Source organism: Prunus avium, chromosome 8 (genome assembly GCF_965620075.1).
Source record: "Prunus avium chromosome 8, drPruAviu1.hap1.1, whole genome shotgun sequence".
Taxonomy (NCBI): domain Eukaryota; kingdom Viridiplantae; phylum Streptophyta; class Magnoliopsida; order Rosales; family Rosaceae; genus Prunus; species Prunus avium.
In genome coordinates, this window is record NC_142291.1 from 9,276,648 (window position 1) to 9,300,817 (window position 24,170).

The following is a 24,170-nucleotide window of genomic DNA, read 5'->3' on the forward strand; positions in this document are numbered from 1 at the left end:
AATAACAAGTCCCACAAACCGCCCCAAAACATCCAACTTGCTTTGTTTGCACTATTTCTTGTTTTCTAAAGCAACCCCACCAACCACTCTTTACAATTGAGTTATTGTACCATCAAGTTTATGTTTACCCCATAATCGTTTTGAGTACAAGCAATAGGAAGGGAGATTTCTCATACAGACACAATTATAATGCCGTGGGAATTCAAACCTGAACCCCTTTTAATTGGGCTAAACCGCATTATTCTTAGGTTTCTAATGACAAAATTTAGTTGTGTATTGAAAACGATCACATGAGAATTTTGACTTATTGATAACACACTTATTGCTATAACTAATAATAATAATTAGTATTATACTAAATGTGTATTTGTTTCTTCCACATTAATTGTCTAACAGTTTTTGGATGTTAACGTTTTAAGTTATGTCCGAGAATTAAAGATCAAACCTTTTCCAAAAAAACAAAAAAAATAATAAAATAGTCTAAGATCCAAACAATAGAGGCGCCAAAAGAATAACAAAATTGAATCTTTCCAAAGTCATATATACTGTTGGTTACTACTATTTCTCTGAAATGATTCGTAAGTGGTACACCGACTGACCATGATAGAGGCATTTCCGCAACCGGCCATGAAGCAGACCTCTTCAAATTGATCCATCCATTTTCAGGCTTAATGCGTTTAGTACTGTAAATCAAGAGTCCCATCAATTCAGTGTTCATGCATATTTCATAGATGGTGTTTGACTCATTATGAGCCCTCACTAAATCTAGTGATACCGATCAACTCTCTACTTTGTTGGAAGAGGTACTAAATTCGATTCTATGATAATCGTTGCGTTAAAAAATTGAAAAAGGTATGTGAACTTGTCAAAGAGATATCCGTCCACTGATAAATAATTAAGCCCTGATAACCGAGCTAGATGGGGTTAGGGTATGAATTTTTTTATAAAAAAAATTAAATCTTATTAGAATCGTCAAATAGTTTTGAATTGGACCATAGTATTGGAGAAAGGTTATGAGTCCAACATCCACACGTGCTTTTACGTGTCATATGAGAAGATGTGTTGAGAATTTATTCCTTCTTAGGAAACCAGAAACCTCACATTTGCCGACTATAATGTACTAAGGGGGGTGTATTCAATTAGGATTTTAAAAGACTATTTTGGGATAAATAAGTCTTGTGGTATTCAATTAAGACTTTTAAATAATCTAAACAAGTCTTATGGTATTCAATCAGGACTATTAGGATTTTTTAAAGAGGGTGTCCAAATCTAGTGGTATTCAATCAAGACTTTAAACAAGTAACAAAAAGTCTTTTGGTATTCAAAAACTTGCTAATTTCGAAGGATTTTTTTTAAATAAGGAATTGGTGTGACTTTTTAGTGGGAGGTATAAATACCAAACCCTATAAAAAATCCCACCCTAACCCATCAGACTTTTTATGTTGGATTTTTTTTTGTCTGCTAGAGAAGACGAACAGCTCTTCGTGAAGATAAACAGCTCTTCAACAAGGTATTGCTTCCTTATCGTGCTATGTCTTCTTGTGTTAATTGTCTGTGTCTATTGTTTCGATTTATGGTGTGTGCCTTTTTCGTGCTGTGCCTTTTTCGATTTTTAATGGTCTGTGTCTATTGTTTCGATTTATGGTCTGTGCCTTTTTCGTATTCATACCATCGGCTTGTACTTTTCTCTATTGTTTATATATGGTTTGTTGACTTCGTAACCATGCTGATTGTCTTGTACTTTTCTCTATTGTTTATATATGGTTTGTCTTGTACCATGCTGATAGGAATTGTTTATATATTGGTGTCGTCTTGAAGAAATTATTATTAAGTTTTGAATTGTATGGAGAGAGAGAACTGAAATCAAACCCAAAAAAGAAAACCTTCATGTTTGTATTGTATGGAGAGAGAGAGAACTGACTGGGTCTTGAAGCACGGGTTTTGCATTATTATTGTTGTTGGGTTTCATTAAGGAGATTTCCTTTTTCATTCAGCATTATTATTGTCTGTGGTAAATCAGTTTTCATTAACTAATAAATTTCTTACATATGTTGTAGTAGTAATTTAATGGGGGATTCACAACAAGGAAATAACAAAGGAAAGGGCAATTTGCTCTTCCGGGTTATTCTGAAATTTTATTTCTTGGGTATATAACTTGTGCTATGTAAATCCACTTAAGTATTGCTAGTATAGAATTGTCGTGGAAATGATCTCAGTGGGTGCTCGTTATGTGTTTGATTAAATGCCCAAAAGTAATGTGTGCTCTTGGACACCTTGAATATGCTCTCAGTGGGTTGTATTTCTGTGAGTAATGCAAGCTCGTGGTGTGTGGTAAAGTTGGATTGGAGAGGGTCCTTTTTGAGGCCAATCCCATGCACAGATGGTGTTTTCATTTTAATTGTTTCTCAGAATACAAATTATAGCATGCTGTGGTTTGCAGACTTGTTTCTCAGAATGCGTGAGGATGAGCAGAAAATCCAATCTCATTAGTTAGCATCATACAAAAAAAAAATCCATGTGGTCCTTCCAAATCTTATAAATTCTTATGATATAAATCTTTAAAATCCAAACATAAAAAATCCGGAATATAAAAAATCTTTTAAAAAAGTCCTTTCAAGTCATTATGTTCCTAATTGTCTTTTAAAATCCACTGGACTTATTTATCCATAAATAGTCTTTTAAAATCTCAATTGAATACACCCCCTAATTATATGTCCCTCATTAGGGACTCTTTTACCATACAAATACAGGTACTGGCATAGGATTGATGTGGATTAGACACACATTTACCATAAAGGGACTCTTAGAATTTCTCATAATTGTCTAGGCCGACTTTCAGTATTTTCAATTCAGTGATGAAATCCATGAAAGATCTATCACCATGATTGCCATTGTTGTTTTGCTCTCATAATTAAGGACTAATGAGTGATTCCTCCTTGTACCTAATGGTTATGGAGCTTGTTCACACACAAGACAAAGGTGATGGGAGGTCACTTGAGCCATCCACATGCTTTTTTTTTTTTTTCTCTTGATTACATTTTCCATGCATGCGTTTCTTTGTAGCATGAAGCATGCATAGTACCTAATTAATTCTAGAAACGTGTCTAATTAAGCTAAAATCATTTTTTAAATCAGTATTATTTTAGTTAAATATTTTTCAGGTATATATTTTTCTTTAGAGAAAGCGATAATTTTTTCAGTTATGTTTTAGTAAATTTGTAGGAAAAATAGAAAAAGAAGAACAATATAGAAATCTATTATTAAATTAACGTTAATTTCATGAGTCCTGACCCATCAGCATGCCCTTTCTTTCTTTCCTTGTTTTATTATTTTATTTTTTCTAAAATAAAAGGAAAAAAAAAAAAAAAAAGCTTGATTTTTACTTTGTATATTTGTACTTTTTCTTCTGCAATGACACAGTAGTCATGAGAACGGTCACTCTCAGACTTTTACTTAAACGGGAGAATCTAGCATGAGATCCTATGTAGAAAACCTTTCTTGATTACACGCCATCTATCATAAAGTTATCTTTAATTATCTGCCAACTTTTAGTAATTAAAAAATTGTCTAATACTTAGAACACAAATCTTCACCATACACATGTCACACGGAACTGTTAATTTTTTAAAGAACTATTTAAAGATCATCTCTAACCCAAAAAAAAAAAAATTCAATCAAATTAGACATTGTTTAGTTATCCATATGTATCGAACAAATTGATGATTTTGTGTGCAATTAAGATAATGATGAATCATTCATTTAGTTGATACATATATGGATGACTAAATGGTTGCAAATTTGATTGAAATTTTTTTTTTTTGTGCATAGATGATCTTGAAATAGTGATTTAAGATGAACAGTTCCGATTATGACATGTATATGGTGAAGAATCAAATGGAGTGGATAAATAGATGTACCCCAAAGTGCACCTAACTATTGTCCTTAAAAAATGACCATTTGCTAATACTATATAGTATATATATTGCACTAGCACTGGTGTTTGTATCGTTTCTCTTAATAGCTATAATTGTTCCATTGTTTTATTATCTCAAGTTGACAAGTCTAGTTCCAAACGAAATGATTAGGGGTGGTCAATTAATTTAAGCAATTAATCCTGCTATAGCTTCTGCTAATGACGATGATGAAAGCAATTTCTAAGCAATGAGATAAGAATGATCATCTAGTATACCATGTTCGATGGAGTGTTATATATAAATGGAAAAATCACACACTATGTTATAAAATAGAGAGTATGGGAAAGTCGGTAGATATCATAAGATTTTGTTGGCCTCAAATTTCTCTAGCATCAGGCAGAAGGAGGGATATTGTTTTGGATGCGAGCATACCACTGTTAGTAGTATGTAATGCAAAGAGCCTAATAGAAAGATGAATAATTGATAACTTGCGCCTCAAGTAACCTAACTTCGAACCAGGCCACTGTAGTCTAAGTTCGAGACGACTCATATTGGTACTTTTCTATGTCCTAAGATGAATTGGTTACATATCATAAATAAAGCCGTAATAATAATTTGGGTCATGCTAAAATAGGCCCTTGTAACTTAAACACTATAGACAATAACCCACTAATAATACAACGTTTAAGTAAAATCCAATTTTAAAATTGGGCGACAATGTGTCCATATAAGTTGATTTATTTACAAATCATGCCACTAGATCTTTTATTTGGTGGTTGATTGTTTTTCATTCCCAATTTTATGCAAATGAATAATACCTCTCACTACACATTTTTTTTTGCACTCATGTAATAATGGCTTACAATCAAATTAGTTCAAATGCTCCATCCTAACCTCCTACAGGTCGGATAAATGAATTTTGTTTATACCTACACCCTCCAATTATATATATTTACCTAATATCCTTCAATTATATATATCTATATAATATATATTCTAATAGGTACAATGCCATAGAAAGAAAAAAAAAAGTACGTTAATTAGATGATAAAACTAATTACTACTTTGAGTGGTTTCATGCCTGTGGGAGCGATTTTCGTCCCACAAGAATATTCGCCTAAGATTCCTTTGTCTTCTTCGCTTCTCTTTCTCCCTGCAAAACAAACCGGAGTAATAGGTACAGTAAAAAATGATAATCTACCTATTATTTTATGGATGAAATTAATAGGTACAATAATAGGTATATTATTTATAACCTAGGTAAATTATTGTACCTATTAAAAATAATCTGTAGATTATTATTCATGAAAAACTAGGTACAATAAAACTTTAATAGGTATATTATCATTCATAAAAGAAAAAGAAACTATATATAAATTTTGTGTTTAAATAAATAAGTCATGAAATAGGTACATTATTATATATATATATATATATATATATATATAGGTAGATTATTATCCATGAAAAACTAGGTACAGTAAAATATTAATAAATGAAATGCAAAATCCAAAATCTTTTTTTTTTTTTTTTGGATAAATGAAATCCCCTGCGCCACTTTTGTTTTAATCAACCTTGAGGAACTTTTATTGAACCAAAAATCGAGAGCATGTGTAGAAAGGAAAAGATGGAACAAAATTTCAAAAAGGCAAGCAAATAAGGAAAACTAAGCATTTCCAGCCAACTCATTGTTGACTATATCTATTAATGAATTTTAATAATAAAACGTATAATTAATTGCATACAAAAATTCTTAAGGGAATCACCACAATAAATTGGGGAATTAAAAATTAAAATACTGAATTGTTATAGCGGTATTTTGGGAATAAAAAAATTATAATAAATTAAATATTGAGCTAAATAAGGTAACTTGATGAGTTGAATCCTACGGAAAAACTCTACATTCGGAGTGAGGAGGTGTCAACTTGGATTGAACTGTTGCAGCATGAAATCAACATAACTGGGACGGTACGTCAATTCAAAATCACACCAATACAGGTGATAGAGCAATCTTCCAATGGTGTTGAAATCTCTAGAAATTGGTATTTAGATATCTATTGAGATGAACATTTGTGTGTGTAGCATTTAATTTGAGCCTCCTGGTGGCCTTTTCCAACAGAAAAACAATGCTAATTTAAAAATATACAAGAAGCCATACCTGTAAAAGGCTAGCAAACTTTTTTTGTATCTGAATCAGTGAAAAAAGATTAATTATTTTACTTGTTCTATGAATTTATATATATTATATCAACCCAAGACTGATCACGAAGGACTGACAGATTAAGCTAGCCAAGCCAAACCCTAGTGAATCAATAAGAAAAGTTATTCTTGTTTCCATATATATAAATTAATGAATAAGAAAAGGTTAATTAAGCCTTTAATCTATATAACCAAACCTTAGTGATCAAAGAGAAGTGATCGTGATGGATGACTTTGGCGGGACTCATCTGCGCAGGGAAAAAGTATAAAATATACGAACAAATTAAGGATAAATGATTGGTTCTGTGATATGGACAGGTTGGAAATCTGACGTGGCCCTATAGGTGTCAGTAGATGAATGGTGCCAAATGGCAAAGGGCGGCACACCAAACAGATAGGCTGGATAGTGAGAGGAGAGAAGGAAAAATCTTGGCTCTTGAAGATTGAGGAGGAGTTCCTCCTTACAACCAGTGCGGTTTTGAAGCGTGTCAAATTTTTTTTTTTTCTTTTTTCTTTTTTGTTGAAATTTTGTTAATGTTGCTGGAATTTGACGAGTGTCAAAATCACATTGGTTGTAAGCAAGAGCTCCTCCTCAATCTTAAGGAGCCAAGCCATACTCAGGAGAGAATGTAATGATGAATGTCTGTGTGAGAGGGTTAAATCTGATTGTGTTGATTGTTTTTTAGAGACTATTTTCAAACTAGACAATTCGAATTGTTGGACCACATTGTATGTAGTCGCATCCAACAATATACAATGCATTTGAATCTCTGCTAATATTTTGTGATGGATGATAAATGCATGACATAGAGTGCGTGAGTGTGGAGTTGTTAAAACTTAAAACCTAGTTTAGATATAAAAAAAACAAGAAAAAAAAAACATTAAAAGTACATATATATTATAATTGAATTGATATATATGGAAAAGCTTAGGGAACAAAATAGCGGTGGGCGGGGGGTGGCGTGAAAACTTGGTGTGACGCCGTCCAAATAAACCTTCCATCTCATTTTCTCAGCTGCCACCCCACGCGCAATCCTCATGTAATCAATACCCTTACCACTCTATCCTCTCTTAATTCCCTCTTCTTCATCTACTCATCTTTTTTTCATCTAAAGCTCCATGCTCCATGCATATAAATACATTTATTAGCCTCTCTTTTTCTTCAACAAAAATTTATATTCACTGCATTCTTCCTGTCTACCTCCATCCATCTCTCTCTCTCTCTCTCTCGATCGATCGATCGATCGATCGATCGACCTCTCTTTGGATCTCAATCTCTCAATCTCTCAATCTCTCAGAAACAGAAGCTTCAATCTCCTGATATTTTCTCTTTGGCCAGAGCAAAGACACACAGCAGCAATACATTTATTTATTTTCCTGTGAGTATTTTTGTGTTTGATATTACATATCATATATATTATACCTACACAGACAGGGTTACTTATAGCTAAGGTTATTTTGTTAATCTATGTCAATCCTTCTATAGCATGTATATATATATAAATATATGTGGCCTTTTTCCAATTACGATATATATATTTCCTCTTTAAAAAAAATATATACCATGTATATATATATATATATATATATATATATAGCTTAATTATATATGTTCTAGGTATTGCAAATGTTGAATCTCATCATAAAATTTCACATTTTGATTTTGAGTGATGAAATATGCATCAAACATTGGATCATAACTTCTTATTCGTAACTTAATTAGATCTCACCAGGAATCTTCCACTGGTGTGCGAGAGTTTTTGATCTCAGCTCATTCTTGGATTATTATGTGCTGAAATATCAATTTCCCTTTTTTTTTGTTCTTCTGGTTTTTTGCTTGAAGAAATAACTATATTGCGTAGGGTGTGTATGAAATGTTTTAATTTCCAGCACTTAGCCACCACTAAAACTAAGCACTAGCAGGCGGAGGTAGCAGGCCCGGAGTGCACTGCACTCAAAGAAATAGAACATGCTTGTGCCAGCAAAGTCAAGCTTTTCGGCCAACTTTTGTGTTCAGTATACTTTTCCTAATTGCTCCATGCATATGCAACTAATTAAAAAGCAATCACTTAATTATGCTTTTTTAGAAGAAGATCTTATTCATATTTCATAAAGGCATATAAAGATCGGCACGATTACAGGGGCTTCATTAAAACCTTCTTAGGAAAATCACATAGAGCAAATCTTAGAGGAGGAAAGAGTACCACACATTCCATGGACTAACATGAGAGTCCGACTGAATCACTTAATTATCCTTACTTACAAGGATAAACCACTATTAATTCGATCATCTGCCATGTTTGTGCGGTGGGCTCCACACTCTTCCTCTGCAAATGCCATGATTGTTTTTGGCAATGTCATAGCCACAAACACATGCAACACCACTAACAACTCCCACAAAGTGATGAAATTTCCATCATTACTAGCTAGCTTAGCTACTCTAATAGTCTTTTAGAATTCCACTTCAATATTCCTCCAACAGTCAATATTTGTCTCCTCACTTGACTTTTCATATGTTAGGCCTAAACCCACAAAAAAAAGGAAGTTTCAAGCTGATGTGATGTTGATGAAAATATATTCAACCACACGTAGAGTCAAAAGCATAATGAAGATGTTCTATATATAACACTCTCTCTCATACTCTTTTTTTTTCCATACTTGATATTCAGGCTCGGAGACCAGAAGATTGTTAATGGATCACATGGAGTCTTGTGTTCCACCAGGCTTTAGATTTCACCCGACGGAAGAAGAACTTGTGGGTTACTACCTGAAAAGAAAGATCAACTCACTACAAATTGATCTAGACGTCATTATTGACATTGACCTGTACAAAATTGAACCTTGGGACATACAAGGTACATACATATATATATATACACATGAAGATCGAATTAAATTTGATATTTGACCTCGATCGATTAACCTCGATCGATGGATATGGCACAAATTAAATATATATGGACCTAATTAAGTATGTATACGTTCATACTACATTTTAAATTTAGGGTATGACACAATTTGTAGCAAGGAATCATATATACATATGAAAGATGCATTGATATATTTTTGTCAACAAAAAAAAACACATAATGCACTTATTGCCTCTGAATTAGTCAATGTTCATCTTTTTAGTAAGCATCATGCCACACATTTTTCTGCAAGTGCTTTCCTCAAAATAAATAAAAATAATAAAAACGGTTAAATAAAAGAGTTCTTGTACTGAAAAAATTAAAAGAGTTATTGACACTATTTCCAAAAGTCATTATGTACTCCTCTTTTATAAATTTTTAATACGCGCAAAGGGCAGTTTCTTTTCTGCCGTATTCTGTTTTTTGTTTCCTAAAATATACATGCATATGTGCATTCATAAATATATAGATACTGAGCTACATGTATCTTATGTATGGTGTGGTGCAGCAAGATGCAAGCTAGGTTACAGTGAACAGAATGAGTGGTACTTCTTCAGTCACAAAGACAAGAAGTACCCAACCGGAACTCGGACAAATAGAGCCACGGCTGCCGGATTCTGGAAGGCAACAGGAAGGGACAAGGCAGTGCTTTCAAAGAACAACATTATAGGAATGAGGAAAACCCTTGTGTTCTACAAGGGACGAGCACCTAACGGGAACAAAACTGACTGGATCATGCATGAATATCGCCTCCAAACATCTGAACATGCACCCCCTCAGGCAAGTTCAATATCTATCCCATAAACTCCCCTAAATATATAATATAACTAATTTAATTTTGATTTCTAATGGTCTAGTACTTGTATTAGACACTAATTAATAATATTTTGGCAAGACTAGGAGAGAAAAGAAGACCAATAACATATATTTATTCTTGAAAGTGGACTAGTGCGGTAGTGGAGTATGGTGACGTGGTATAGTTCATTTACGTGTTATAATATAAGCGGATATTTTTTGATATTATTCCCTAAAAGCAGAAAATTTTAACCATATCGTTGACTCATATTATGGTCGTACTACAATATCATACATATATTTCTCTATTTAAGAAAATTAATTTATAATCAAGCCACTAATCCGGCCTGGTGGTGACAATGCAGGAAGAAGGATGGGTTGTATGCCGGGCATTCAAGAAGCCAAGCCCTAGCCACAGGCAAGGTTTTGAAGCATTGAAGCATGCTTACTATATCAGAGAACATAACAGCCATGCTTCATCTTCAAATTTTGGGAGTGAGATGCATATGGTGAACCCGAGCCAAGGTTTTCAATATCAATCCTTTGGTTTGGATCAGCAAGATCATCTCATTTCAAACCATATTTTCATGGGCAACCAAATCATAGAACTTCCTCAACTAGAGAGCCCAAGCATTTCAACAAGCTTGACCAACAAACAAAGTGTGCATGAGCAGCAGAACAATAATATAACCACTGAACACTATGACGACCAAAGGAGCAACATGAATAGCAGTGATCAGCACATAGATTGGAGAAATTTGGACAGCTTACTTGAAGTGCCATTGATACCCCAAAATTATGAGCAAGAAGCTCAAAACCACCATCTTCTTGGATGCTTTCCTGGCTTGTAACAAGAAGATCCATGGGCTCATCAGCAAATTCTTGATAAGTTGATGGATCAATCTTTTTTTTTCTTTTTTCTTTTTTTTTTTAAAAAGAGAAAAGAAATACATGTATGTATTTATGTAAGCTGATGAATTCATCCTCCTAATAATCCAACCCATGTCTAAGTCTCAGGACAAGGTTAAAGCTATATGTCGAAGTGTTTGGGCCTCAGTTTTACTATGGGGCAAATATATATGGCTGGAGGAGGATTAATATGGGGCAATTCATCCCCCTAAATACCCATTTGGGCTGCCAAGACCCATTTTGATTTATTTTTGGCAAAAAGTCGTTTTTGGTGCTTGTAGTTTGCCACTTTTATTATTTTGGTCCCTATCATTTCAATTTGATCAATTTTTTCCATGTCGTTTTCAATTAAAGCAATACAAGAACAAATTCTAATTTATGTCAAAATAAAGTAACTGCCGTTAGTTGTTGAGAGGCATTTCGGTCCAAAAACGAAGGTAACCAAAAAAGTAACCAAAACCCAAAAACCAAACCAAGAATAAAAGAAACCCAGATTACCCAAACCCCACCCACCGCTATATCCTCCCCCACCCCCATCCCAACCCAACCCCGCAACCTCCCCTGCCCCATTCCCCACCCACATCCACCCCAATAGTCCCCCAGCCATACTCTGCGACTCTCTCCTCGTCTTTTTCTCTCTCCCCGTTGTGGGAACATGGAATTTTGGCAACCAATTGGAAAGTGACACATGGAAGATGAATATTCCTTAGGTCAAATAATTGTGCTAATTAATTAGTCAATTATCATAATTTAAGATAGGAATATCTCCATAAATCAAGGATTCGATTTCCACCAGATCTCCTTCATTTATCCTTATTTATGGAAAAAAATAATTCCCATCAATAGGGAAGTATTCTCCACAATTCCTACAAAGATGGAGAGTCTATATAAAGATAGCATCACACCACACATGAGGTAATTTTGAAAACCCTAGCAAAAACACAAGGCTCACACCTCTCTCTCCTCTCTCTCACCCGGTTCCGCGCCGCCCCTCTCTCACTCTCTTTCGGTGTTGCGCCTCCCTCTCTCCCCGTATAGAAAAACTTGTTAGAAATATGCCCTTAAAGCCAACTAATTATGTAATAGTTAGTATTAATGACATCTTATGTAATGACTTATTAAGTTATTTATGGGCAAGACCAGTTGTTTAAATTCATGATTGTGTTAACTTATGAAATACTAAACAACTGCAGTCCTATGAATATATAATAAGTGGACATGAGAACTATGTAATGAGATTGCATACATCGAGACTTATCATGATCCCTAATCCTAAATATGTTCCTAATCATAAAAGTATCAATTGGGCATTGATATTCCGCCAAGATCAGTACACAAAATATCTTTTATATATGTAGAGAATGACAAGGTCTCAAGTCATTGAGTGTGACGACACCAACATATGTAAGTAGGTGCTTGCAGGAGAACAACTAAATGCGATGAAATACATGAGTTCTAGTATGGAAGTTTTACTCACATGTCAAACTAGAACTCATAGATTGCAATGATGCAAACTAATCATTAAACCTGAGACATCATAGATGTCTTGTGGCTATGTTATTTGTCTTTGAGATCACCATATAGTCGTGTTGAAGAACAGATGTCTTAAAGGTTTTTATCAGGACTCTCAATAAAGTCATGCAGACAAATGAATGTACAACAAGGGATCTCTACTCTTAGTAAAAGAGAGAGAATACTCTAATAGATATGATTGATCAAATCTTTGCGAAAATTAGTATATAAGACTTAAAAGAAGAAGTCATCAAATCTAATTAGGATAATCATATAAAAAGGATAATTCACATTAAGATATTTGACATGAGATTCCAATATCTAATAATGTGAATAAGGAGTATTGTATAAGAGAAGGATTCAATTGCACGGTCATTCCAATTTGAATAGGTTCTTCCCTACACCTATTTGGCTCGGACAACCACGACAAGCTGCTAGGCATCAACCATGGTTTGTGGAAGTCCTAAAAGGTTCAATCCTAATTGACCTTCACAAATAGGAAGATTTAAATAGTCAACTCCGAGAAGTTGAGAGTAACCACTATCTTGCTAAAAGGAACCTATGAATTGCACACCGAGAAATGTGATTAGAGAAACGAATGAAGAGAAAAGAAATTAGGAGTCAAAAGTCAAAGGTCAAAGTCAACATGTTTGACCAGAGTAATTGATCAAGACAAATAGTTTGACCAAGTCAAATTAGTAAGACTATAATAGTGATTTAAAGGTTAAATCATAAATCATAATTAAAAGTTGATTATGGAATTAATTTTGACATAAGAAATTGGATTGGGCTTTAAATATGATTTTAAAAAAAAGGCAAAATACCCAAAAGCCAAATGAGCCCAAAGAGAAATGTTGAATGACAGCACATACCTCTCTCTCTCTCTCTCTCTCTCTCTCTCTCTCTCTCTCTCTCTTGTTTTGCTTTTTCCTATATAAACTAAACTTGATTCAAAACCTAGCTAGGGTTTTTGGCATTTCATTTTGAGCTTAGATGTGTAGGAGAGACATCCTCCCTAATATATTCCTTAGCCAAAAATTGGTCCAACCTAGAGAAAGACTAACACCTAAGTTCTCTAGGTTGATTTCTCTTCATCTTTAGTCCATTTTGGTGTGGTGAGGTAGATGAAGGGAAAATTAGGTGTAAGGATTTCTAAAATTCCATGGAGCTTTGAGAGAACAAATCATCTAGACTATACATATCAAATATGAAATCAAATAAAGCGGAAGCAATAAATTAGCTAGAGATTCATGCAAGTCTCAACTTAGGTCCTAATTTTTATAGGCTTATGAAAGTTTGCACCATTGACACTAATATCACATATTAAAGAGAAGGTAGAAAGTGAGGTTACCTTTGGAGCATATCTTGAATCCAAGAATGGTATTCAAGTAGAGGGAATGGTCCCTTAGTTATTGATTCTCCACTTTGTGCTCCAAATAGGCACAATGAGGTTATGCCTCCCCAAAGTATCTTCACCAAGTTAAAATGAGAATGAGAGAATAAGGAACCAAGAGAAGAAAATTGGGTGCCAGTCTTTTCTTCTCTATGGTGGCCGGCCAAGGGAGACTAGGGAGGAAGCTTGATGTTTTCCTCTCTTCCGAAATGCCTAACTTGAAACCCTAAGGAGGTGTTGTGGTATGACTATGATTATATAGAGACATATTGTCACACATGTGCCACAAAAAAATAAAACCATGTGCCTACCCTCCTCTTCCTTGGCCCTTTTTGGGCTACTTTGGTCTACCACATTAATCTTATAATGTGTCACACTTTGCCTAAGTCTATAAGGTCCATTTTCCTTTAAACGTTTAAGTCATGTAGGACCAAAACTAAAGTTTCATAACTTTAATTAATTCATTAAGTTAATCTAATTAGTTTAATTGATTTAATGACTTAATTAATTAAATCACTAACTTGTTTAACAAGCATTGGTCCTAGTCAACTTTGTGTTGATCGCGTCAAGTCTTGGGTCAACAGTTTGACCTTCAATTTTGAGTTTTGACTTTGACATTGACATTGACTTTGATTTTGACTTTCACAAAGCCGCAAAATCATTTATTCTCTTTTAAATTCTTGATCCATACATTTTCGGTGTGTGATCTTATAGGTTCTAATCAACGAGGTCATGGGTAAGAATGATTACTTATAAATTGAATGTGAATTGTATCCCTATATACAATTCTCCCTATTGATGACGACTAATTGTAATTAGTCCTTACAGGGTTTCCACAAATTATGAGCGACACCTAGCAGTATGTCATGGCTACCTCAGTTAAATAGAATTCATTTTGAGAACCTAGTCAGTTTGTGATTACAATGCAATTCGGTCCTTCTCTATTACAATACTTTATGTTGTGTTGTTGGTATATGGTTAACAAGTGTCAAATCCCTAATATGACATCTTTAGGTTATATGATTCATTGGGATGTAATTGAAAATGTTCTTGTATCAATTCTCATCCTGTACTTTGACCAAAGATTCAACGAATCATATCTTTAGTGTATTCTCTCTTCTTACTAAGAGTAGAGATTCCTTGTTGTACATTCACATGCCTCTGTGCATATGTTGAGTATCATGAGGAACACCTTCTGATACGACTGTATGGTGCTCTCAAAGATAAACAACTCATACACAAGACAACCGTGATGTCTTAGGTCTAAGGACTAATTTGCATTATCATAACTTAGAATTCTTTGTTGACACTTGTGAGTAAGACTTCCGTACAAGAATTCTTGAGTTGATTGTGTTCAGTGAATTCCATCTCTATAGAGCACCTGCACACCTATCTCAGTGTCTCTACACGAATGACTTAAGACTAGTCATCCTCCCAATTGAGCGGACATAGTGTGTACCAGTCTTTGTGGATCACCATTGTCCAATTGGTGATCTTATGAACAGAAGAGTTTAGGATTTGATATTACTATGATGGAAAGGTCTTCTGAATCTAACTTCTTTAGACTGCTTTCCATTTATATCTTTATCCATGGACTTGTTACTTTATGTACATTATGTATCTTAGAGTAACATTCGTGCCCCTTTGATTATATTAATAATATTATATCGTTACAATATTCCATTTTTATATTGGCTTCTAGGGCAATCTCACCGCCGTCGCCGCCATGCTGGTGAAGAGAGAAGAATGGACAAGCGCACCAGCAGATGTCTTGAGAGGTCCCAAGGAGATCATGCGGGAACCAGCAAGAAAGAAGGAGGACATGAATGTGTTGAGCAGGCGAATCCCAAACATCCTCGAGTCGTGACCAAAGTAGGACGAGTATCCGTTCAAGATTGGGAGCACAATATGATATTCATGCCCGCCTGGGCCTACAGAGAAGCATTCACTCGAGGTTACCACATGCGGAGCGTGAAGGAAGACACTCACCATCTCACACCGAAAGAGAAGATTCCAGGCTTAGAGCCGAGGAGGTTGAACAGCAACATTGACACCATAGATAACATCAACATGAACCACATGCATTGCGAGTGGGAGACTGTTAGATATATGCCCTAGAAGCCAATATAAAATGGAATACTCAAAGGATATAATACAATTAATATAATCGAATGGGCATGAATGTTAGTTTAAGATATAAATGGAAAGCAGTCTAAAAAAGTTAGATTACGAGACCTTTCCATCATAAGAATATGACTTAAATATTTATAGAAATTGACCTTATAGACTTAGGTAAGGTGTGACAGATTATGGGATTAATGCGGTAGACCAAAGTAGCCCAAAAAGGCCAATGAAAGGGAGGGTGTGGCACATGTGTTACAATATGTGTCTATATATTCATAGCCATAACACCACACCTCCTAAGGGTTTTTCAAGTTAGACATTGAGGAAGAGAGGGAACATCAAACTTCCCTTCCTTGCTCTCTCTTCGCCGACCACTTGAGGAAGAAAAGGCTAGCACCCATCTTCTCTTCAAGCTTCCTTATTCTCCTATTCTCCTCTATCCTTGGTGAAGATTCTTTGGGGAGGCACAACACTATTGTGTCTATTTGGAGAGCAAAGTGGAGAATCAATATCTAAGGGATCAACCCCTCTACTTGAACACCATCCTTGGTTTCAAGATTCACTCCAAGGGTATGTCTTCTTTAACCACTCTCTAAATAGTTATTTTAGAGAGTCTATGGTGCAAGTTTTCATAAGTCTCAAAGATTGGGACCTAAGATGAGACTTGTATGAATCTCTAGTTTTATTCTTGCTTCTGCTTCATTGTGTTTGCATATTAGATATGCATGTGCTAGATGATTTGTTCTCTCATAGTTTCATGGGATTTTAGAAATCCCTACACAATAATTTCCCTTCAGAGGATATGTCGAGAAGCTCGTGAGTGATCGGCTTTGAGGCCTAAGGGTCGGAGGAGACTTGGAAGATGCTCTACGCAAAGAAGTAGACCAAGTGAACTCCTCGTCGTTCACCGATGTAATTGGGGAGGCAGCTCCACCAAAGCGGTTCACGACGCGTACCTTCACACCATTCAAAAGGGATTACGATCCCAAAAGCCATCTTAAGCACTTTAGGGGTGTCATCATACTCTACAAGGGCGATGATGCGTTGATGTGCAAGTTGATACAGTGGAACCTCTAGGGAAGTTTGATGGCTTCTCCTTCTCGAAGACATGGCAGATTGATTTGACAGAGACATAGACGAAGGAAATTGAAGAAATTGGAGAGAAGGGTTTCGACGTTTCTCTCTCTCTCTCTCTCTCTCTTAGCGTGGAAGACAAAAGGGAAAAGTGTGGGAATGTGCACCGTATCTCTTTAGAAAGCTAATGGAAGAATAATGGAGCAGCTCAACTTTTTATAACCGCCTATCCTCTGAATTTGAAGAGTCCACAACCTGCAGCACGTTGGACCTAGGGGCAATGCACCAACGAAGTACGTGAATTAGGAAAATTCATCTCTTTTGCATCCTACGTGAAGCACAAGAGCTGGCACCTAATGACGTAAGCCCTTAGGCACCATAGTAGCCAATCAACTATAATATGCCAGATTAGGCCCAACACATTGGCCCAAAAGGCTGGGCCTGTCAAGTTCTCAAAGGCGCACACTCAAAGCCCCAAGGCACAGAGTAGTCATCTACTAGCCCAACATGGCCCAATCAGCATCAGTTGAGGATCACCTCATCAGCGGAGGTGTACTACTCACCCACGACTCAGCGCTCCCATGTACCCACAAATTCACAGGGATCGCAACTACTATCTTTCCAGGAAGAGATCGCAACTACTATCTTTTATACTAGGATAGTGTTGTTATGGGCTAATAGCCGCCAGAATCCCACAATCTTCTCTACCACTTGAGAAATGCAAGCATACAATGGCTCTGAACCTGCCACCTGTCATTTGCAACCGCCAATAACTTGAAGATTTCGGCATCTATATAAACCTTGTTGCCAGTCAAACATGGTAACATTAACCACTTAACTAACTTGGATTCAACTCCATAAACTATCCATTCTCGAGTGCAAACTCCTTTCAAAGACTACGAACACCATCTGCCTTAGGCATCAGAGGCTCCTTGGCAGGCACCACACCAGTTTTCATCCATCACCTTCGACTGTTTTGCAGGTCACTCTCACCCATCTCGCAAATTGAACCTAGCGGCAGACTGCGTGAAAGAATTTGCATCCACGGCAAGTGTAGTACAATATTGGCGCCCCTATCTTATTGGTAGACCCTTCACCATCCTCACAAATCACAGAACCATTCAATATTTCCTTTACCAATGAATCACTATGCCAAGTGAACAAAAGTGGCTGCTCAAAGTGGAGTTTGCATATAATGTCATCCTCTGTTGCGCTCCCCTGTGTTCCTTGGCATAGTGATACGTTGGTAAACCCACTGCAGCTTGCCCAACAGAGGATGACATTATATGCAAACTCCAAACACACTGAGCGCGAATTTCAGGTTGGTGACTGGGTTTTCCTTCGCTTGCAGCCATATAGACATTCCTCCATCCGCCATTCTCATTGCCCCAACTTGTCCCCTAGATATTATAGTCCATACAAGATCCTGGCTAAGATTGGCAAGTTTGCGTATAGGTTGGAGCTTCCACCCAACTCCCGCATGCATCACACATTCCATGTGTCGAAACTCAAGAAGAAGGTCGGTGACAAGGTGACCACCACCACGTCTTTGCCTTCCATGCTCTCTGATGGAGCAATCCAGTGGCTTCCAGATAAAATACTGAACAGGGGAGGGGACTGGTCAAGAGGAATAACCGACCTGTCACTTGCTGGTTAATTCAATGGATCGGTCTACCAGAGGAGGATGCCACCTGGGAAGATGCCTCAGTCATTCAAACTCATTTTCCTGATTTTGGGAGGGGTGGAGTTCATAGGGCTCCACTTCTATATTGGGCACTTACCTTTTTATCTCCATTTACATTTAGTCTAGCTATTTACCATTAGTTGTTATGTTGAGATGTTGTTTTTTTCTGTTTCATTTTTACTGCTTTGAGACACCTCAGCAAGCAGAGATGAATGAATATTGACTTATTTTCTATTTCCCCATTTCACATATTTCCTTTTTCTACCTAGCAGACCCATCATATAAGTTTTAATTTTTAACCCAGCCCAAAGTCTAAAGTCTATCCAAAAGGTAAATTAAGCCCATCTTATTTCGAAATCTTGAATCCGACCCTAAAAGTATGCCCTTACTTTCAATGACAATTTGGTGTGATACCAACCGACCCATTAAGAAACACAATTAAGGAATTCGTAATAAGCATTTAGATTCAAGAGCATAAATTGGAATTCATCAGTTTTCCAAAATCCACATAAAATAGTGAAAATTCTCTGAATTTTATTAATAACATGATAAATTGGCGACTACGACATAAGTTGGCGTAAATAGAAATCATGAAAACCTAAAATATTAGGAAACTCTAATTGTTCCAAAATTCATAAAACTTAATTGACAACAAAAAACGTTAAAATCTTAAACTTCATAAAAATAAATCTAAACTAGAAAATAATTTCCTAAAAACTATTTATTCCAAAATTAAAAAGAAAACAATAAACAAAATATGCATGTCATAAATCCAGATTTCTTGAAAGATTTTTTTTTTTTTTTTTATGACTTCTTCAGATTAGTGTTCTAAGTTTTTTTTTTTTTTTAATTTTATTTTTTATCAAAGAGTAAGAAACTTTCATTCCAACCATCAACCATACAATTTGCAATAAAAAATGAATGCAACAAGAGGTGGTCTCATTAAAACCTTGCCATAAAAACCCTAAATGGAGAAAATCCGGTCAAGAAAAAAGAGTACCACAACATCCGAAACCGATAACCAAAACAACTCCACTCTCAATGTCTGTTCTCTAATCCAATTTAAAATATATATTTTATTTTTTCCATTCTCCATTGAGATCAATTTTCGTTTTGATTTCTCCATGAGCTTTAGTTATTTTGAAGCCAAGCCATGAGAGAATATGCCCAAGTGGTGGTGGGGGAACCATCTCTCTCTCTCTCTCTCTTTCTCTCTCTCACTCATAACAGGCCAAAGAATCAACAGCTGTGATCACACACAGACACGAGTAAAAAGCAACAAGAATAAAGAGAAAGATGGTTCCAAAAAGAGGGTCTTTTTACTGTGGCAAAACACGCAGCTAGCTAGCTACCAGCTGAGCACTCTCAACTGAATGCCTGTGAATTTGCCTCATTATTACCCGTGAATCTGAGAAGATATATGTCAAGATGAAAAAAATAAAAAAAATAAAAATTTAATTTAACCCAAAACTAGTCTATAAAATACCTCCCTCTTCTTTGAACCTTATCGTTAGGCACAAACTAAACACTTCACAAGATGAAGCTCTTCTCCATTTTTCTTATCACCATTCTTCTCCTGCAGGTGCGTATATTGCAACAAAGTTGATGCGTGCATGATAACATTGGGATTAATTAAATTGGTTAATCATGTAGCAAAGTAAGCTTAATTAATTATTAATTTGTACTGCATGCTCTGATGTCTAATACTAATATTCTTGGCAGGCTTTTGCAGAGGTTTCATCATTCAGTGATGCTGCAAATTCTACCACAAATGTACGTCTTCTTTTCCTTAATTTTGTTCTTAATTTGAAGATAATGGGTCTCTACATATTGAGAAGATAATACGCATATTTAGGATTCAAACAAGCAATTTTTTTTTAAAAAATTTAGTCACGGTTTCGAATTTGAGACCTCTGCCAACATCGAGAAGATAAATACAATTGGTCTAAGAGTTAATTGGTTCGAACAAGCAAATAAATAAAGAATACTTTTGTGTAACTGATTTCCAGTTTCCCTTGCTGCCAATCGTGACATAATCTTTTCCTTTATTAATTTTTTTTAAAGATTATACATTATAGATCTGGAGAAATTGAAAGCATTAATTTTCAATGTAAGAGAAAACGAGATAATGAGCTCGATCTCTCATTTGTTTACCTTTTGGAATTCAGATGCTTGAAGGAAATTACGCAGTGGTAGCTCTTAGTAAGAAGGCGCATCATCTTCCCAAAATCAGTAAGTTGTTTAACACTAGATAGTGTTGCCACGTTTCTTCACTTGAATGATTTAAGTGATTGTCTTATAGACTAGTATGGCCACGTGGTATAACTTGTATAACGTGTACAAGTTATACCACATGACTATAATTTCTCGTAATTGCGAAGTTAGTTTAAGCTCTTAATTGCCAAAATTATAAAGGAAAGTAAAATGTAATTTGGAATGTTTATGTTTTATAATCTTTCTAGTCTTTTTTCTGCGATAAGGGCATATATATTGTATATTCTTCATTATAAGTCCTCAAGCTAGCTAGCTTACAATAATTCTAAGTGCGTAACTAATGCGGGCAGTTCATTTGTTTATATCTTGATCCACTTCGAAAATTTCATTTATTTATAATCAGCTGTAAGCAACTGCCATGTTATAATTTCTACATCGATTAATGACATGTTCTTCAGATTTCAGTCGCCCTTATCGCAGAAAAAAACAAAAAAGCTCTTAACTTTTCGGACGATCACCATCTAATCTAATCTTGAAAACGAAAGAACGTACGACTACTTTTCTTTTTGTAATGTAGCAGGCGATGCCAAGCTTAATAGGAAAAAATCTCCAAAGAATTTTATCTATACTAATTAGAGACAAATTTTACAATTAAAACGACAATTACAGTACTTGGTCATAAGTTATATGTCTTAATCTTATTTTCTGGGTTGAATTAGATTGCAACTATGCATGCTCGAGGAGATGCAGGAAGACATCAAGAAAGAAGATATGCAAGCGAGCATGCAAATCTTGTTGCGAGAGATGCCACTGCGTTCCACCAGGCACCTATGGGAACAAGAAAGCATGCCCATGTTATGCAAAACTCAAGACACATGGAAACAAGCCTAAGTGCCCTTAATCACATAAACATGCCCACGTAAGCATATTTGAATACAATAATACTATTTGCATCACATTTGATTGACGATCAGCAAAATCGTGTCTCTAATAGTGGTGGGTCCCACTAATATATGTGGAATTCACCTTTATTACAACAGTGGTTAGCAATATGTGATCAGTAAATGTGGTACAAATAGCATCACTCATTTGAATATGTACACATGCTTAATTATGGAAGGATAAAGAGACAGCAGAACATTCAAATTTATTTGAATATATGCACCTGCTTAATCAATTGTACTTGTTGCTATTTGTTGATCATGAGTTTGTTTATGTATAAACTTCCTATTGAATAATAATTAGTTGTATTTTTGTTAGTCATGGAATGCCCCATGAAACTGCCCATTTTTGTATATGATTTTCATAATTTTCAGGGATATATGCATTTTTTGCAATAAGGGCAAATAAGTTGATTAACTCTAGAAAATTTTATATGACAATACCCGACACAGGAGTTATTAATTTTGTTACATCAACTTGGTTTTCCACAATTTCAATTTTGAGTGGGCACGGTTCGGATTGGATTAGTTTCACCTTAAAACCACAGTTGAACCAATTACAATATAATGGTTTGGTTTAGTTTAGTTTTGACAAAAATCATGAAAAAAACCGAACTAAACCAAACCAATTTGAGATGGTTCGGTTTGGTCGGTTTGGGCCTAAGCCCAATTCTCTTTTGTTTTGCATTTTTAAATTGTATTAGCCAAATTACAAACCACAGATTCACAACTTGCTCCATGCTTAAATCATTTTCTAGAATACAAAAACATCCTAAGCTCAACATGCTATAAAACTTCAAACTTCAATAACTAATATAACTCAATTCAAATATCCATATATATATATTACCTAATTAGAGTATTTCAATTGTAAAATTTAATATAAATAAATAAATATACACATAAACAGTCCGGTTTGGTTTAGGCCGATTTACAAAAGCTCAAAATGAAACCAAACTGAACCATATACGGTCCAGTTATGTTTTTAAACTATTTGGCTTTTTCTTAGTCAAAACCAAACCAAACCAATAATTACAATTTGGTTTAGCCAGTTTCATCAGTTCAGCTGGATTAATTCCCACCCTTAATTTCAATTTTACCATTCCTACATGTGATATAAATCCAACTGAACTTTGGTAACCAATGGTATCGTAAGTGCAAACAAAGACAAGCTGGAGATAAAGGAACAAACCAAAACAATCACCAAAAACACTGAGATTTTCTTATTAGGCTTTGTAGTCTACATCCAGTTTGAAAACAGTAGAGTAATCCACTACAATCAAAGAGTTTAGGGTTTAATCATAATAGAAGAAACCCTAAGCCCCAAATACATGCAATCTCATGCTCACAAATATACAAGAGAAAACAATGGAACCTTTGCAAAAAAGAAAGAGAACAATGAGACCATGTACTTACAAATAATACAGCAAAAGAAGTATACTGGTGTTGATGGCCAAAAAATTCAAGGCTGGGCCCAAATATATTTCTGGTTCAATACAACACTTAACCGAGAAAGAAGCCTGACTTGGGTATGCAAGAATTTTTCGTATGCGCTTACGCAAGTTATGGTCCAACGTTGTGTAGGCCGTCGTTGATGTTTACATCCGTTTGCAATTTAATTTTAATAAACCGACGTGTTTTCATTTTCAGATGGTGATGTTTATTTCTTTACGGTCTTTTGCATTTTCTTTCCACGACGTTTGTAAAAATATGACGTTAGTTTTATTTTAGATGTCAGTTTTTCCAATTTTTTAACTGGACCGTCGTATTTTAATCCAGTATTTTAAAATTTTGATTTGTCGTGCCCAAAGCCTACATAATGAAAATGTGATCAGAATTAAAATGATATACATAACTTTTAATTAATGTCATACAATAAATTGCATAACTAATGTCTTACATTACAACAATCAATCAATCCATATATCTTCACACCCATCTCTAATATTTTCACTCTCGAACTCACCCACCATGTCATCAAATGTGTCAACATTTGGTATCCCCCTAGTAAATGGCGCACACTCAATTCTAATATCACCTAGCACATCATCACCAATAACATCATTATATACTCTATTAGGCATTGATAACACTACCGACCAACCACGATGCATTGGGTCGTCAACATAAAATACTTGTTTGACTTGAGAAGCCATAACAAATTGGTAATTCCTATGTCCAATTTTACTAAGATCTACAAGGGTAAATCCAAGTTCGTCGACTACAAGACCCAAAGTGTTATCTATCCAATCACACCTTAATACTGGGATTCTAAACTTTTGGTAGTCAAGGTCCCAAATTTCTTAAATAACACCATAAAACCCATATTGGAGACAATAAGGTTTTTATCCTTGGCACTAGCAACTTGCATAGTATGTGCAAATAAATAAACTCCATTTCTTTGGACAGTTCGCACATCATCTTGTGCCTTGGTGTTAAATTTAATACCATTAATAAGATAGCTCCTATATGATGGCACTGCCATGCTTGGACCAGTTGCTA

General features: G+C 35.3%; 3 protein-coding genes across 3 annotated transcripts; all 3 read left to right on the top strand.

The window, feature by feature from the left end:
• The first annotated feature begins 7,074 nt into the window (after window positions 1–7,074).
• LOC110753093 (NAC domain-containing protein 30) lies at window positions 7,075–10,958 on the top strand. The gene is made up of 4 exons (XM_088245975.1): window positions 7,075–7,492; window positions 8,783–8,968; window positions 9,531–9,806; window positions 10,187–10,958. The coding sequence occupies exons 2-4, from the start codon at window positions 8,806–8,808 to the stop codon at window positions 10,666–10,668; spliced, it is 921 nt and encodes a 306-aa protein (XP_088102101.1). The 5' UTR covers window positions 7,075–7,492; window positions 8,783–8,805; the 3' UTR covers window positions 10,669–10,958.
• A 7,066-nt stretch (window positions 10,959–18,024) lies between these two features.
• Window positions 18,025–18,486, top strand: LOC148291302 (uncharacterized). Its single transcript, XM_088245765.1, has one exon. It carries the CDS (start codon window positions 18,025–18,027, stop codon window positions 18,484–18,486), a length of 462 nt encoding a protein of 153 aa, XP_088101891.1.
• Window positions 18,487–19,936: 1,450 nt separating this feature from the next.
• On the top strand, window positions 19,937–21,986 carry LOC110753091 (Gibberellin-regulated family protein). Its single transcript, XM_021953900.2, has 4 exons — window positions 19,937–20,095; window positions 20,236–20,286; window positions 20,682–20,745; window positions 21,447–21,986. Exons 1-4 carry the CDS (start codon window positions 20,051–20,053, stop codon window positions 21,626–21,628), a joined length of 342 nt encoding a protein of 113 aa, XP_021809592.1. The 5' UTR covers window positions 19,937–20,050; the 3' UTR covers window positions 21,629–21,986.
• The last annotated feature ends 2,184 nt before the right edge of the window (window positions 21,987–24,170 follow it).